The sequence below is a fragment of the Silurus aristotelis genome, assembly GCF_946808225.1.
Source record: "Silurus aristotelis genome assembly, chromosome: 17".
NCBI lineage: Eukaryota > Metazoa > Chordata > Actinopteri > Siluriformes > Siluridae > Silurus > Silurus aristotelis.
In genome coordinates this window covers 12,010,852-12,023,658 of record NC_139590.1, presented here as the reverse complement: position 1 = coordinate 12,023,658, position 12,807 = coordinate 12,010,852, and the positions used below count along the sequence as shown (strand labels likewise).

The 12,807-nt window shown below is 38.2% G+C and overlaps 2 protein-coding genes across 3 annotated transcripts; both read right to left on the bottom strand.

The window, feature by feature from the left end:
• Positions 1–19: 19 nt before the first annotated feature.
• Positions 20–5,506, bottom strand: ankrd54 (ankyrin repeat domain 54). Its single transcript, XM_083566699.1, has 8 exons — positions 4,882–5,506; positions 4,619–4,666; positions 4,443–4,541; positions 4,260–4,331; positions 3,579–3,626; positions 3,362–3,486; positions 874–981; positions 20–384 (listed from the first exon to the last, which is right to left on the bottom strand). Exons 1-8 carry the CDS (start codon positions 5,213–5,215, stop codon positions 310–312), a joined length of 909 nt encoding a protein of 302 aa, XP_083422825.1. The 5' UTR covers positions 5,216–5,506; the 3' UTR covers positions 20–309.
• A 268-nt stretch (positions 5,507–5,774) lies between these two features.
• foxred2 (FAD-dependent oxidoreductase domain containing 2) lies at positions 5,775–11,878 on the bottom strand. Of its 2 annotated transcripts, none has more exons than XM_083566651.1 (10): positions 11,802–11,878; positions 10,109–10,328; positions 9,698–10,009; positions 8,951–9,202; positions 8,257–8,583; positions 7,622–7,788; positions 7,288–7,453; positions 6,954–7,180; positions 6,559–6,729; positions 5,775–6,268 (listed from the first exon to the last, which is right to left on the bottom strand). In XM_083566651.1, exons 2-10 carry the CDS (start codon positions 10,321–10,323, stop codon positions 6,036–6,038), a joined length of 2,070 nt encoding a protein of 689 aa, XP_083422777.1. In that variant the 5' UTR covers positions 10,324–10,328; positions 11,802–11,878; the 3' UTR covers positions 5,775–6,035. The 2 variants fall into 2 exon arrangements, with proteins under 2 accessions (XP_083422777.1, XP_083422776.1); XM_083566650.1 differs by having other exon boundaries at positions 11,714–11,857.
• Positions 11,879–12,807: the final 929 nt, after the last annotated feature.

Genomic DNA, 12,807 nt, shown 5'->3' with positions numbered 1-12,807 from the left:
AAATAAACAGGAACAAATATTTGGACACCATTTTTTTTTATTGTCGTTGTCCGATACATGTTCAACATCAAACAAAGGTTTACACAATGTACAATGAATTAACAGACATACAGACAATGCAAAACAAAACTTTTTTTTTTTAAAGAAATCTTAATGATGTGTTTAAAGGCCATTGATTTTTGTCATACATTTTGCACAATTGACCAGATCATTAAAATTATACATTGTGTGTCACGTAAATAAATATCTCGGGTACTTTTCCACGCATCCAGCCCTCGTTCGGGTTTCTGTAAGCCTCCATGTTCTCCTCTACCTGTCTCCCATATTCTGCATTTGTAGACTTAGAGATGTGAAGCTGGCCAGTAAGTCAGTCACCTCATCCACCTGTGTGTAACAGAGAGATATGGCCAAACTGTACATTTAAATAATAGATTGGAATGGACACAGGATTAGGGGAAAAAATTGTTCACATGAGACCAGTTGGCATGCAGTGTATTTGCTTGCAAGTACATGTATTATGTAAAAACTATTTTCTACAAAAATGCAAAAGAAATCAGTCACCGTCTTCATGAAAATGAGAAAGCTATCTAAAGGTGTCCAGTGCGATATAAGTATGAGCAATTTCAAAGCCTGTATTTTTTTTTTATCATTCTTCTGTGATCAATGTGTCAATAAATCTGAAGATGATATTAAGAAATGTGCACATGAGCATTGCTGACATGATTAAACAATTACAAAACTTCAAAATTCTTCAAATATATTTTTATAATTATTTTTTTTTTATTATTACCTTGAAGGCATGTTAGATTAAATCTTCTCACAATTTTCTGTTAAGTGTGTGCCATACTTCTAATATTTAGCAGTAGTTGGTACCTGTTCTTTAGTGCGGGTGTGTTGCAGTTGGGTAGAAATATGTTCCAGCCTCTCTCGTTCCTCACTGTCTCCCATCACGTTCAGGTATTCACGCAGCATCTGAATAATCTAAAAAACGAATTTCAGCAAAAAGTGATAGGGATGTTGTGGGAGTATAAATAAAATATAAAAAAATTATAAAATAAAATAATTTTATATAAAATTGAACTCCACATTATCACAATTTCATAATGTGTGATGTACACATAACAAATGGTTGTGTTGCTAGCTTGGTGGTATGGTTTGGGAATGGGTATTATCGATTCTACTACTACTTCCGGCTTCTCCCATTAGGGGTCACCACAGCGGATCATCCGTCTCCATACCCCTCTGTCCTCTACATCTTTCAACCTAACTACCTGCATGTTCTCCCTCACCACATCCATAAACCTCCTCCTTGGCCTTCCTCTTTTCCTCCTTCCTGGTGGCACCATCCTCAGCATTCTTCTACCAATATAATTCGTGTCCCTCCTCTACACATGTCCAAACCATCTCAATCGTGCCTCCCTTACCTTGTCTCCATAACGTCCCACATGCGCTGTCCCTCTAATAAACTCATTTCTAATCCTGTCTATCCTCGTCTCTTTCAATGAAAATCTCAACATCTTCAGCTCTAAACCATACAACATCGCAGGTCTCTCCACAGTCCTATAAACTTTTCCTTTCACTCTTGCAGATACTCTTCTATCACAAACCACTCCTGCCACTCTTCTCCACTTACTCCACCCTGCCTGCACTCTTCTTCACTTCTCTAACACACTCTCCATTACTTTGCACTGTTGATCCCAGGTACCTGAACTCCTCCACTTTCTCCACCTCTTCTCCCTGCAACCGCACCACTCCACTGCCGTCCCTCTTATTCACACACATCTACCCTGTCTTACACCTGACTTTCATTCCCCTTCTATCCAGCATGTACATCCAGCATGTATCTCCACCTCTCCAGGCTCTTCTCAAACTGCTCCCTACTCTCACCACAAATTACAATATCATCCGCAAACATATTCCATGGAGACTCCTGTCTGACCTCGTCCATCAACGTGTCCATCAACACTGCAAACAGGAAAAGGCTCAGAGCCGATCCTTCATGCAGTCCAACCTCCACCTTGAACCAGTCTGTCATTCCTACTGCACACTTTACTGCTGTCACACTGTCCTCATACATGTCTTGCACCACCCTCACATACTTCTCTGACACACCTGACTCTCATACAATACCAAAACGCCTCTCTCTGCATACTGTCGTACGCTTTCTCTGAATCCACAAACACGCAATGCAACTCCTTCTGACCTTCTCTATACTTCTCCATCAACATTTTCAAAGCAAACAACGCATCTGTGGTGCTTTTCCTCGGCAAGAAACCATACTGTTGCTCACAGATGGTCACCTCTTCCCTCAGCCTGGATTCCACTACTCTTTCCCATAACTTCATGGTGTGACTGATCAACTTAATTCCCCTGTAGTTACTGCAGGTCTGCACATCTCTCATTCTTAAAGATCGGTAACAGCACACTCCTTCTCCATTCCTAAGACATCTTCTCACCTTCCAGAATCATGTTTAACAATCTTGTTAAAAACTTCACTGCCATCTGTCCTAAACATCTCCATGCTTCTACCGGTATGTCATCTGGTCCAACCGACCACTCTTCATCCTCTTAATCACTGTTCTCACTTCCTCCTTACTAATCCTATCCCTTTCCTGCTTCACCATCTCCATACCATCCAACCTTCTCTCGCCATCTTCCCACACATCGCTATGGTGAATGGGCTGCTCCTGGGTATCCAAGACCGTGTCTCATTACACAATGACAGAGAAACCCTTTTCAGCCTAGCGTTTCCTGTGGGTTATTCATATTTAGATTAACATTTTACAACCAATGTGGTGTCGCAAAAGACTACTAACTAAAAACTTTGATTATAATGAATGTTACCATCACTTGAGGCCGAGGCAGCGGAGTTACAGTTGGAACCGGGAGATGAAGGAGACATAGTAAATACAGCGCAGTGCTTGGGGAAGATTGTGTGTTTCATTTGTAAATGTTATTATATCAACAGGGTTGCCTCCTTTGTTCACTATTACACTACTTTATATATTTTGCATCTGACGCCCACACGTTCGAACGTTTCAACATTGCTGCCATGACTGACTGTGTGCACACATCGTACATGCACATGGATATCACACGTTTGTCCCGCAAACATTGGCCATGTGATGACATAATTCAGGAATGGAAAATCACAAGCAGCAGCTTCTAATTCACTATTAACAGAAGTACACAGAGATAGAACTACACAAGTATCAGTATCGTTTGTCCTGAAGCTTGTCGCTAGTCTGGTATTGACACAATTACGTCCAAAAAAAACCCAGTTTCTCAGTACTCATCCTTAGGCATGACTAACTAAATGTGAGGTCTAAAACAGTACGTTATCTTATTAAAACGTATTAACCTGAGTTACTTCCCCTCGTAGGGTTTCCAAGCTTCGGGACTCTCCCTCCTGCAATATGTTGAGTTTCGAGCGGGCAAGATGTAAAGGAGTTCTTCCTGCACGATCCAATGCGTCTACACGAGCACCTATGGAAAATAGTTTGAGTTTAGTACATGAAAATTGTTGCTGATCATTTTTCTATGCTGTAATAATCTTTATTATTGTAATTCTATCTTACCTCCTCTTAACAAGGTAGTGATGACAGGCACATGGTTGGTACAGGCAGCTATAAAGACAATTTAAACCAAAGTAAATTTAAACTAAATACAATACATTGTTGCAGCATGCAAAGTTTACAGAATCACCTCAAAATTCAACTTTAATGACTTTGAAATCTTTTGTGTTTTGTTTTTTTAAAGAAAGGTTTTCCTAAGGCAGTCATGTTTGTGTTTGGTTTACTTGGATCCAAATCACAACTTCCTTGATCTCAGTGATTACAGTTTTAAAATATTTTCAAGCTGCTCACAGGAACCTTGCAGATGTAAAACTTTTTACACTTGCATTCAAAATGAAAGTCTGCAGCCTTATGGCTGTAAAAACTGCTGACAAACATGTTTGGTGTATGAAGATTTAGTCCAGCCTTAATGAAGTAAAATCTAACCAAGTCAAACATAAATTAATAGAATTTATTTCACATGAATGAATTCCACATTGACCCTGATGGAAAGTTTATGTGCTTGAAAGTTCATACTTCAAACTGAAACTTCGAAAAAAGAGCACTGGCAAAAGGATCAACAATGTGTAATTGGAAAGGGCCTCGGTTTGCAAACGGATAAATGCAGTCAAATGTATGATTGAAAAGAATATATGGTGTGCATTTCTGATTTCCCATCAGTTCATCGATGTGGCACCTCCTTACCAAGATGGAGAGGCGTGTTCCCAAGGCTGTCTCGCTGGTTTGGATCGGCCCCATGGCTTAGCAACAGCTGAACTACATCGATGCAGAATTTGCAGCAGGAAAAAGCCAAAGGCGTTAACAATAGCATAGTGAAAGCTGTAATGACGGCAGAAAAGAACCAGTTTAGATTCACCAGTGGCTTACCAATACTCTCATTGCCGTTGCAGGAGGAGAAATGTAAAGCAGTTCTTCCCTTATCGTCTGCAGCGCAGGGGTCAACACCGTCCTGCAATAACCTTCGAACTTCGAAAGAAACCCAAATTCAACAGTGCCTTTTTAAGGTTAATAGAGGGGACTCTGTTCATTGTCTGGCTTCTTACCAGTGTCTATGTCGCTGCCATTGGCTGCTTCTCTGAGCCTCTTCACAGCTGAAAGTAGAACAGAGGAGGTTAAAGGAAACAATAAGAGAACTATTGTGCAGGAGATACACATCAGTAGTTGAAGTAAGAGGTTTTGCATAAGCAACATGGCTTCTCTAATAGGACTGCATGCTATAACAGTTATAAAAATCATGACGTACAAAAATGTGATCTGGATCAAATCCAAATTACAAATGCAAGACAATTCCTCCCAACATTTTTACCGTAGATGTCTTTGCCTATAGGTCCCATGTTTCTCCGGACTCTACCCAGCCTCCTCACTCTGCTCGCGGTCATTTTGCCTCCAGCCGGTTGGGCCTGAAATAACGCACCCGGACTCCATAAAGTGTGTAGATAGCGGATGCTTTTCTCTGACGCCTGGTTGCTTCTGTGGAGCTTCAGCGCGCTCAAGGTGTCAATACCCGAAAAGCCAAACGAAGAAGTCGCTCCAAGGGCTGCCGCGCCCTCCCTGTTTTCTCCCTTGACTTCTTTCCGTGTCGAGTTACTCAGCGGGTACTCGCCTTCACAACCGGACCGCTCGTCTTCGGACCCCTCCATATTTACCGAGTCATAGACCGCACACAAGTTTGTTTTTCGGCATTACGGAAACTAACATTGGCGCATGCACGTCTGCACACAGGGCTGTTAGGTCGGTGGTGAAGCAGATTAAATTATGGCTTCGGTCCGTAACAACCTGCGTAAGAGCTACATTACTTGTTTAGGTTGTCAATGGATTGATAAATCAGCTTAATTTAAACTGTGCTTCAAAACGCTTATATTAATCAACCGATCGTCTGTGTATTACAGAACCAAAATGTCGTCAGTTTCGTGTTAGTGCTTCGCTCTAGTAAGAAATAAGCGGATTGGTGGAAGACCCGAGTTCGAACAGCTAATCCGATTGGTCGTTGGTTTTATTTTAGCCAATCACAATGCTGTAGTCTTTGAGGAAGCGCTACAGTTATGACTTGTTTGAATATTTACCACACACACACACGCACATATTTCTCAGCTGCCATCTTCGTCTCAGTGGCAGCGATGTGTTTTCAGGCATAAACCACAACGGAAAACGATATGTATAATCATAAGGGTAAAAAACAAAACAAAAAAACCCCACACATTTTGGTAAAATTCCAGTTTTTACCAGCATCTTTGTACAGGGTTTCACTTAATAATAGTTCATATTTGTGAATGTTAAACATATAAAAGTAAAAGTCTGAAGAATAACTTAAATATTCATCACAAGCTTATAACACAACACTTTCCTATTTCAACATTTGATATATTATAGTGTAGTAACAAGTTTGAGAAAATATCCAGCATTTAGTTAAGTAAATATCACTAAGAGGTACTGGTAAATGTTGAAGTCTTTTGCCCTGCTTTAGAGCTCAGAGTTGATTGTTGAAGTCACTGTAGCTCCAGCATGGGACAGGTTTTCAGAAAATGACCCATCATTAGCAGGAAGATCTAATCTATGATGTTTTGGCATGAGTCCTGCCTCATGGGCATGCTGCCACAGATGCCTGTTACCCACAATACCTCCTTTGTTTAAGTAACCTTGAAGGCAGAAGATGGGAGGCTTGAGATTGGTGAGGGAAAGTTGGAAGCAGGATTCTTAAAAGGAAAGAAAAAATATCATACAAGTTTATTGTAAAGATTTACACACAATTAGACATAGTGATGAAAATTTACTATCCAACTATTTTGCTGTACATCTGACTGCAAATGTTATATATAAAAATATTAATTACTTTCGGTTAATTATAAAGGACAGCTCTATCAATTCCTTTCTTTCAACACTTTCAAAATAAGACAACAATAATTCCAACTATAAGTTGCCCTATATCTAGATATTTCAAAATGACCTGAAAGCACTAAAAAAAAGTTCTAGACCATCTACACACCTGCATAAAATGCCCTAAGGTCTGTCTGAAGGCAGTGTTCAAGGAAGCGACGCAAGGGCTGACTGTGAGACACAGGCTGGTCCCACTCAGTCAGGAAGTCTTCAACCATATGATGCACAGCATCAGGACGTGGCAGAAGCCATCCAGCCGGACGCTGCTTCATATCTCTCTCTGTGGTAATTTAGGGTAAAGGCAGTATCAAACACAAGCATATGCACAATTCTATCGTTCTATCTATGTTAAGTGGACAAATCTGTGCTTATAAGCTGTGGCAGTGGTTTATAGTAGCCCAATACCTTACACTTTACGCTGGTTTGTACATTGTCATCTGTCTTAATTACATCACACATATCATCATGAACTTTTAGAATTATCTTTAGCGATTTTACACTAACCTGTAGGCGGTCTTCTGTAGTAGTAAATAACTGGGTGGAGAAAATTAGACTTCCAGGCATTGGTCCATTCTGATTCAGCACGGCCTGGCCCAAGAGTGTCTGTGTGATTCATTCCATATTGCATGATCACGACCAGAATTCCGTACTGAGAGACATGACGACCAGACAAAGCAGCAAAATGAGGTAGCGCCTGCACAGGAAACTCCTCCAGATACTCGCAGTGAGCTCTGACAGACAGAGACATCTGTTAGACATCATTTCGATTTTAACACACTAACGAGATCGAAGCTCCTACAGATTCCATTCCTGACAAGGAAACAGAATTGTTTCTTACCCTTGCAGTAAAACAATGTCCCCTAAAACTCCAAACATTTGGTAGGGTCCAGATGCTTCATTCAATCTATTTAAAATCCATGGCAGCAGGTGACTGGTGTGCAGTTTGGTTACTGGCCAAGCATTGTTATGGTAACGCTGGTCCAAGACCTTATGCACAGCACGTACTGCAATATCAAAGTGACAAAGTTATTACTATTATTAACACGTAAAAGTCACTCATCCTTTATAAAGTCAAGTTCAAAATATTTTTAGTGAAAATTTGCCATGCTTAATGTGATTTTCTATCACAAGTCATACAAGTAAGAATGTGAAAAGCAACATGAAAAGCAAACCCGTGTAGCGGAATCCATGAATAAATCCTCCAGCAGACATTCGGTAGTCTCTGGAGTGGGCTGCAGTTCCTAGGATGAACAGATTGGGTGTGCCCCTGCCCTCATACCATGCTGTCACTGTTGGCATACGGCCACGAGCAACACTGCTGCGTTGTGGACAGGCAGAGCTGAAGGAACAATGGAAAACAAATATCACACATCTAACAGAATCTAGACCAACATCTTACCAAACATGTATAAGTGGAACAAATATTATACAGTATAATATACTTAATATGCTCACTACTGATACAGGGTTTGCAATACAGTGTTAATTGTACTCCTATAATTGCTCTGCAAATGACATGATATATTAGTATGTGATGTACATACATTTCTCACTGCTAGTCTTTATATTTATTTGCTGTACATATATTTACATATATATTACATGCTGTACACATTTACATATTTATCTGCACAATTGCTACTATTTGCAGTTCTGCTAAATGCTAAACTGCATTTCGTTGCTGTGTACCTGTAACTATAGGACCTACTACAGACCACTACAATAGTACAACTTGATTTGGAAAGGTGGTTTTAAAAAAAAAAAAAAAAAAAAAAAAAAAAAAAAAAAAAAAAAAAAAAGCTCCTACACATTAAATATGGTGAAGTTAAAGCGAAATCCCAGGCAACGGATTACACGGTCATACGGCTGTCTTAGTGAGAAGTTGTCATCATGGTACCCAGGCAGGTTTTCGACAGAAATATTAGTGCCCTGGCTGACATTGCGACTGTCCAAAAGTTCTGAGAGGGTAAGATAGAGCTGCTCCTTTTTCTCTGAAAATTTCCTCCTTGTCTTTTTTTCAGCTCTCCTTTTCATTCCTACCCCACGAACAATAGCGATGTCCTCCACTCTTCCTTCTACTAAACCATCCAAAGACTTTAGCTGGTATGTGTCTAATAACTCATTGTTCACTGCCCTACAAGATAAACAAAAGCAAAAGTTGACATTCCAAAAACAGGCTTGCGTTAATTTTGACATTCATACAATGCCAATATACAATATTTAGACAATAACATTTTTTTTTTTTTTTTTTTAGTATAGTATTTTCAAACTAACATTTTGCACATATACAAGATCAATATATTAATAGTTATAGCCCTTTTTTTTTTTTGCATTTCTCAAAAACACAATACCCAAGTAAATCGTAACACAAAGGGGCTATGATGATTGGTCAAAATATTACGTTTGAAAAACAATAATGAATTATTTACAATCAAGAAAAAAAAATCACTTAAAACCAATAATGAAGCAAGTTCCATTTACAGGGGAAAAAAATGCTGAACCTTAGGTCTCCGACATAGTGTGTCTGCCATGCTAGTCGTACAGGGCTTGGGCTATACAAGTGGATCCGGCTCGCTCTTCCCAGAATGCTCTGTGCCGTTTCAAAAGCAGAGTTTCCCTTGCCTAGGATCAGAACAGCCTGATCTTTATAGTCTTCAGGATCAGTGGAGATGGACTCATATCCTTCTACCAAATTAGAGCCCACAAAATTGACCTCCTCTGGAACCCAGAGCCCCGTGGCCACTAACAGAACTCTACAAAGAATAGAAAAAATGTAAGGCAGAAGGAAAGTATGGCCTTTACAACCGTGTTACAGCATTTTCGGTTCTGATTAGTGAGAAGGTATTAATTAATTATCTAACAGTACAGCTCTTACAGAAATGCATGCTGCTTAATTATATTTGAATTTGCTCATTTAAATAAAGTACTGTATCTTTAATAGATCATTCACATAGAAATTGTGTGTCAAACACCATAAAGAAATGTATTGCCTTTTGTAAATAATGTGGCTTCCCACAAATTAAAGCCCCATTATGTTTTCTTTCTTACTTGACAACTTGATATTAATATAGTTAAACAAAACAGTTAAGAAAATATAGTAAAAACCTATAAAAGACCTGGAATGACCCAAAAGCTATTAAGGAGTATCCCAGTGATCAACAGAATTAGTATACAATTCTACAGAACATTCAATCCTGATTAGGGAATAATATAATGGGTAATATAAAGCAGAAATACTGCCACAATACCTGCATTTATAATCTACCCCATGCTGATCAGTTAGCATGTAGCCTTTAATCCCACTACCTTCAAACTGCAAAGCTTGGATGTTTCCTATATCTGTGTTATATTTAACCTGCAGCCCCAGTTCTTGTGCAAACACAGAAAGGTAGTGAGGATAGACATCAGCTTTAGGGTACAGGTCCTGGCTGAATCTCTGAAACAGCAGGTCTGGCCTGTGACTCAGCAGGGAGTTCCAATCATGGCGCAGGTTAAACTCCCTGTTCTGCCTCCCTGTGAAAATCTTATTGATGCTGATGAGTTTTCGATGACGTGGAAACCTAAGAAAAAGAAGGCAGATACATTTCTTAATAATAATTAATCTTAATATAAAAAAAAAATATAAAACACTTTTGTGCACTTGAATTCATTTTGCTCACTTCCGAAAGAAACTTCCTGGTCCAGAGTTGCGTTCCAGTATTATGTAATCTCTCTGACTCCGAGATAAGAAGTAACCCATCTGCAGGCCTGCAGGCCCTGCCCCAAGCACACAGTAGTCATGGTGATGGGTACTGGAATCACTGCGTTCACCAAGGACACTTAGAACCAGAGAAATGAGTGACAGGAGGCAGCTGACTGACAGGCTCAGCCCCATGAGCACTAGATTTTAAAAAAATATACAACAGACTACATTACACCATTAAGTCTAAATAAATGTATTCTGCCAAAAACTAAATAAATAACAAAACCATAATAACATTGTTGTGTGTGGCTTGATTTCAGTCATTACTGTGGAATTGTCGACCGAATGCTGTTAGTATGAAGAAAGCGAATTTGAAAGCAACAGTAATGCCATTATGCAGCTAATCATACTGCACAAAAATGTTAGATATCTATGAATGCGCCAAGTCACCAAATCTGGGTGCTTGGCCCACAAAAATGCTGCTTGGTGCTTTACTTAATAGTAGTGCAGAGAACAATGATACACAAACTATTAACCATCATGAAGAACACCTCACATCCCTTCTACATCCTACTAACTAACCGGAGAACTTTCATCAGATTACTTCAGCTCTCTTGTTATAAAGAACACTATAGAAAGCCTTTCCTTCCAACTGCAATTTGACTAAACAACAAATCTCCTTCGAGATCACTAATAAACAGGGACACATTCATTCTTTTTTTATTTAGTATTTAACCATAATGTTAATCTATTAAAATCCAATTGATGCATTATTATATTATTAAATAAATACAAACAATTTAAATTCCCACCTGACACTAATCATCATATACACAGCATATTAGTACATTATTATTTATTTTTCAACGTTTTCACTCTTCAATAGACCCTAGTGTGCAGTTCTCAGATTCCCACCTGACTGCACTAATGTAAACAGTGTCTCAAAGGTACTACAGACAGACAGACAGACAGACAGACAGATAACCTTTGAGACACTGTTTACATTAGTGCAGTCAGGTGGGAATGTGAGAATTGCACACTAGGGTCTATTGAAGAGGTAAAACGTTGACAAATAAATAATAATGTACTAATTACTAGATATTCATACTATAACAATTATTACTATTATTATTATACCGTTTAAACAGTTTGTCACTTTACACGCAAACATACAAGCACTAATACTTAAATACTTAGGGCTCACGTTACTGGCTTCCCAATATTAGGAAACATTTTTAGCTGAAACTATGACTCCTGAAAGTATTTACACCCTGAACCCACATTGTGAAGCTAAAGGAAGCTAATGAGCTCCATCATAAACCACAGCTACTATGTGGCTTCTCCGTGTTCCTCACATGGCTCGTTACAACAGGCGCGAATTTCCACGACATTTCCACACTGTATATAATTACAAACTCCTTTTTTTTTTTTTTTTTTTTTTTTTTAAACAAAAGAGTCCTGAATGCTATTTTTCCGCTCTAATCCTAAACCCCTATCCAACAGCACAGTTCAAATTTCCGGGGATGTCTGTAATCTCATTAATCAGAAAATGCTAAATGTCATTCTTTTTTCACCGACATACCTTTTAACAAAACCGACCACCTTTTCCCTCAAAGGTCTGTGAACAAGGATTGAAACGACCTGAATTGGAGCAGCATCTTCTCACATACCTTTCACAACATATTTCCTGCACGCCGTAACACAGAACTGCACTGATTACGTCACTAAATCACGGCCCTTGTTTCTGAGCCAATGAGGAGAGAGAAAGGCGTGACTAGTTTTTTGTTATCCTTACTAGATACTAGATACTGTACTTCTCTACTACATAGTATGAAAGGCCATTGGCAGTGGTTGAGTTTTGCATTCCATTAAATACATATGTATTACAGATTTGTTTAACCAATATAAAATTATATATATATATATATATATATATATATATATATATATATATATGGGAAGTATATTAATAAAAAGTCACTTGTGCTGGAATTCTAGCGTTATCATCTGGTGAATTAGGCTATGAATACTATAATACATGGGGTCCCTGATCTTTTAGAAACACTAACAATACATTAGGTCCACTTTAAATGATAGGGCTATGAATTTACAGTATGTAAAAGATAGCTTGCTTTTGAGAGTCTTGTGTAATTCAAATATGGCATTTTAAGTTAAGTGGCAACCCTAAACCTAGATGTGTAAGGTGCAATATAAGTAGAGAAATATTTTATATATATATATATATATATATATATATATATATATATATATATATATATATATATATATATATATATATATATATATATATATATATATATATATATTTACATTTATAGATATGTACCAGATACATAGGCAATAACCTAGGATATGTTATGAATTTGCAATTATATACAGTATATACACATATTAAGTTTATACATATGCAAATATACAGTTATTCAGTCTATACACATAACATTTTATGAATGTTTAATATTAAGAAGCGTTCAACATCACCAAAATTATTCGAAACATTTTCATTCACTGAATTTAATTAATTTAGTAAAGTGCAATAGCTGATTATTACTTTTAATGAATTTAGAGTGTGTTCCACCATGCACCATCTAGCACACACAAATTACACAAATTTATTCAGAAGATCAGTCCTGTACCCTGCACCCAGAATAAAAC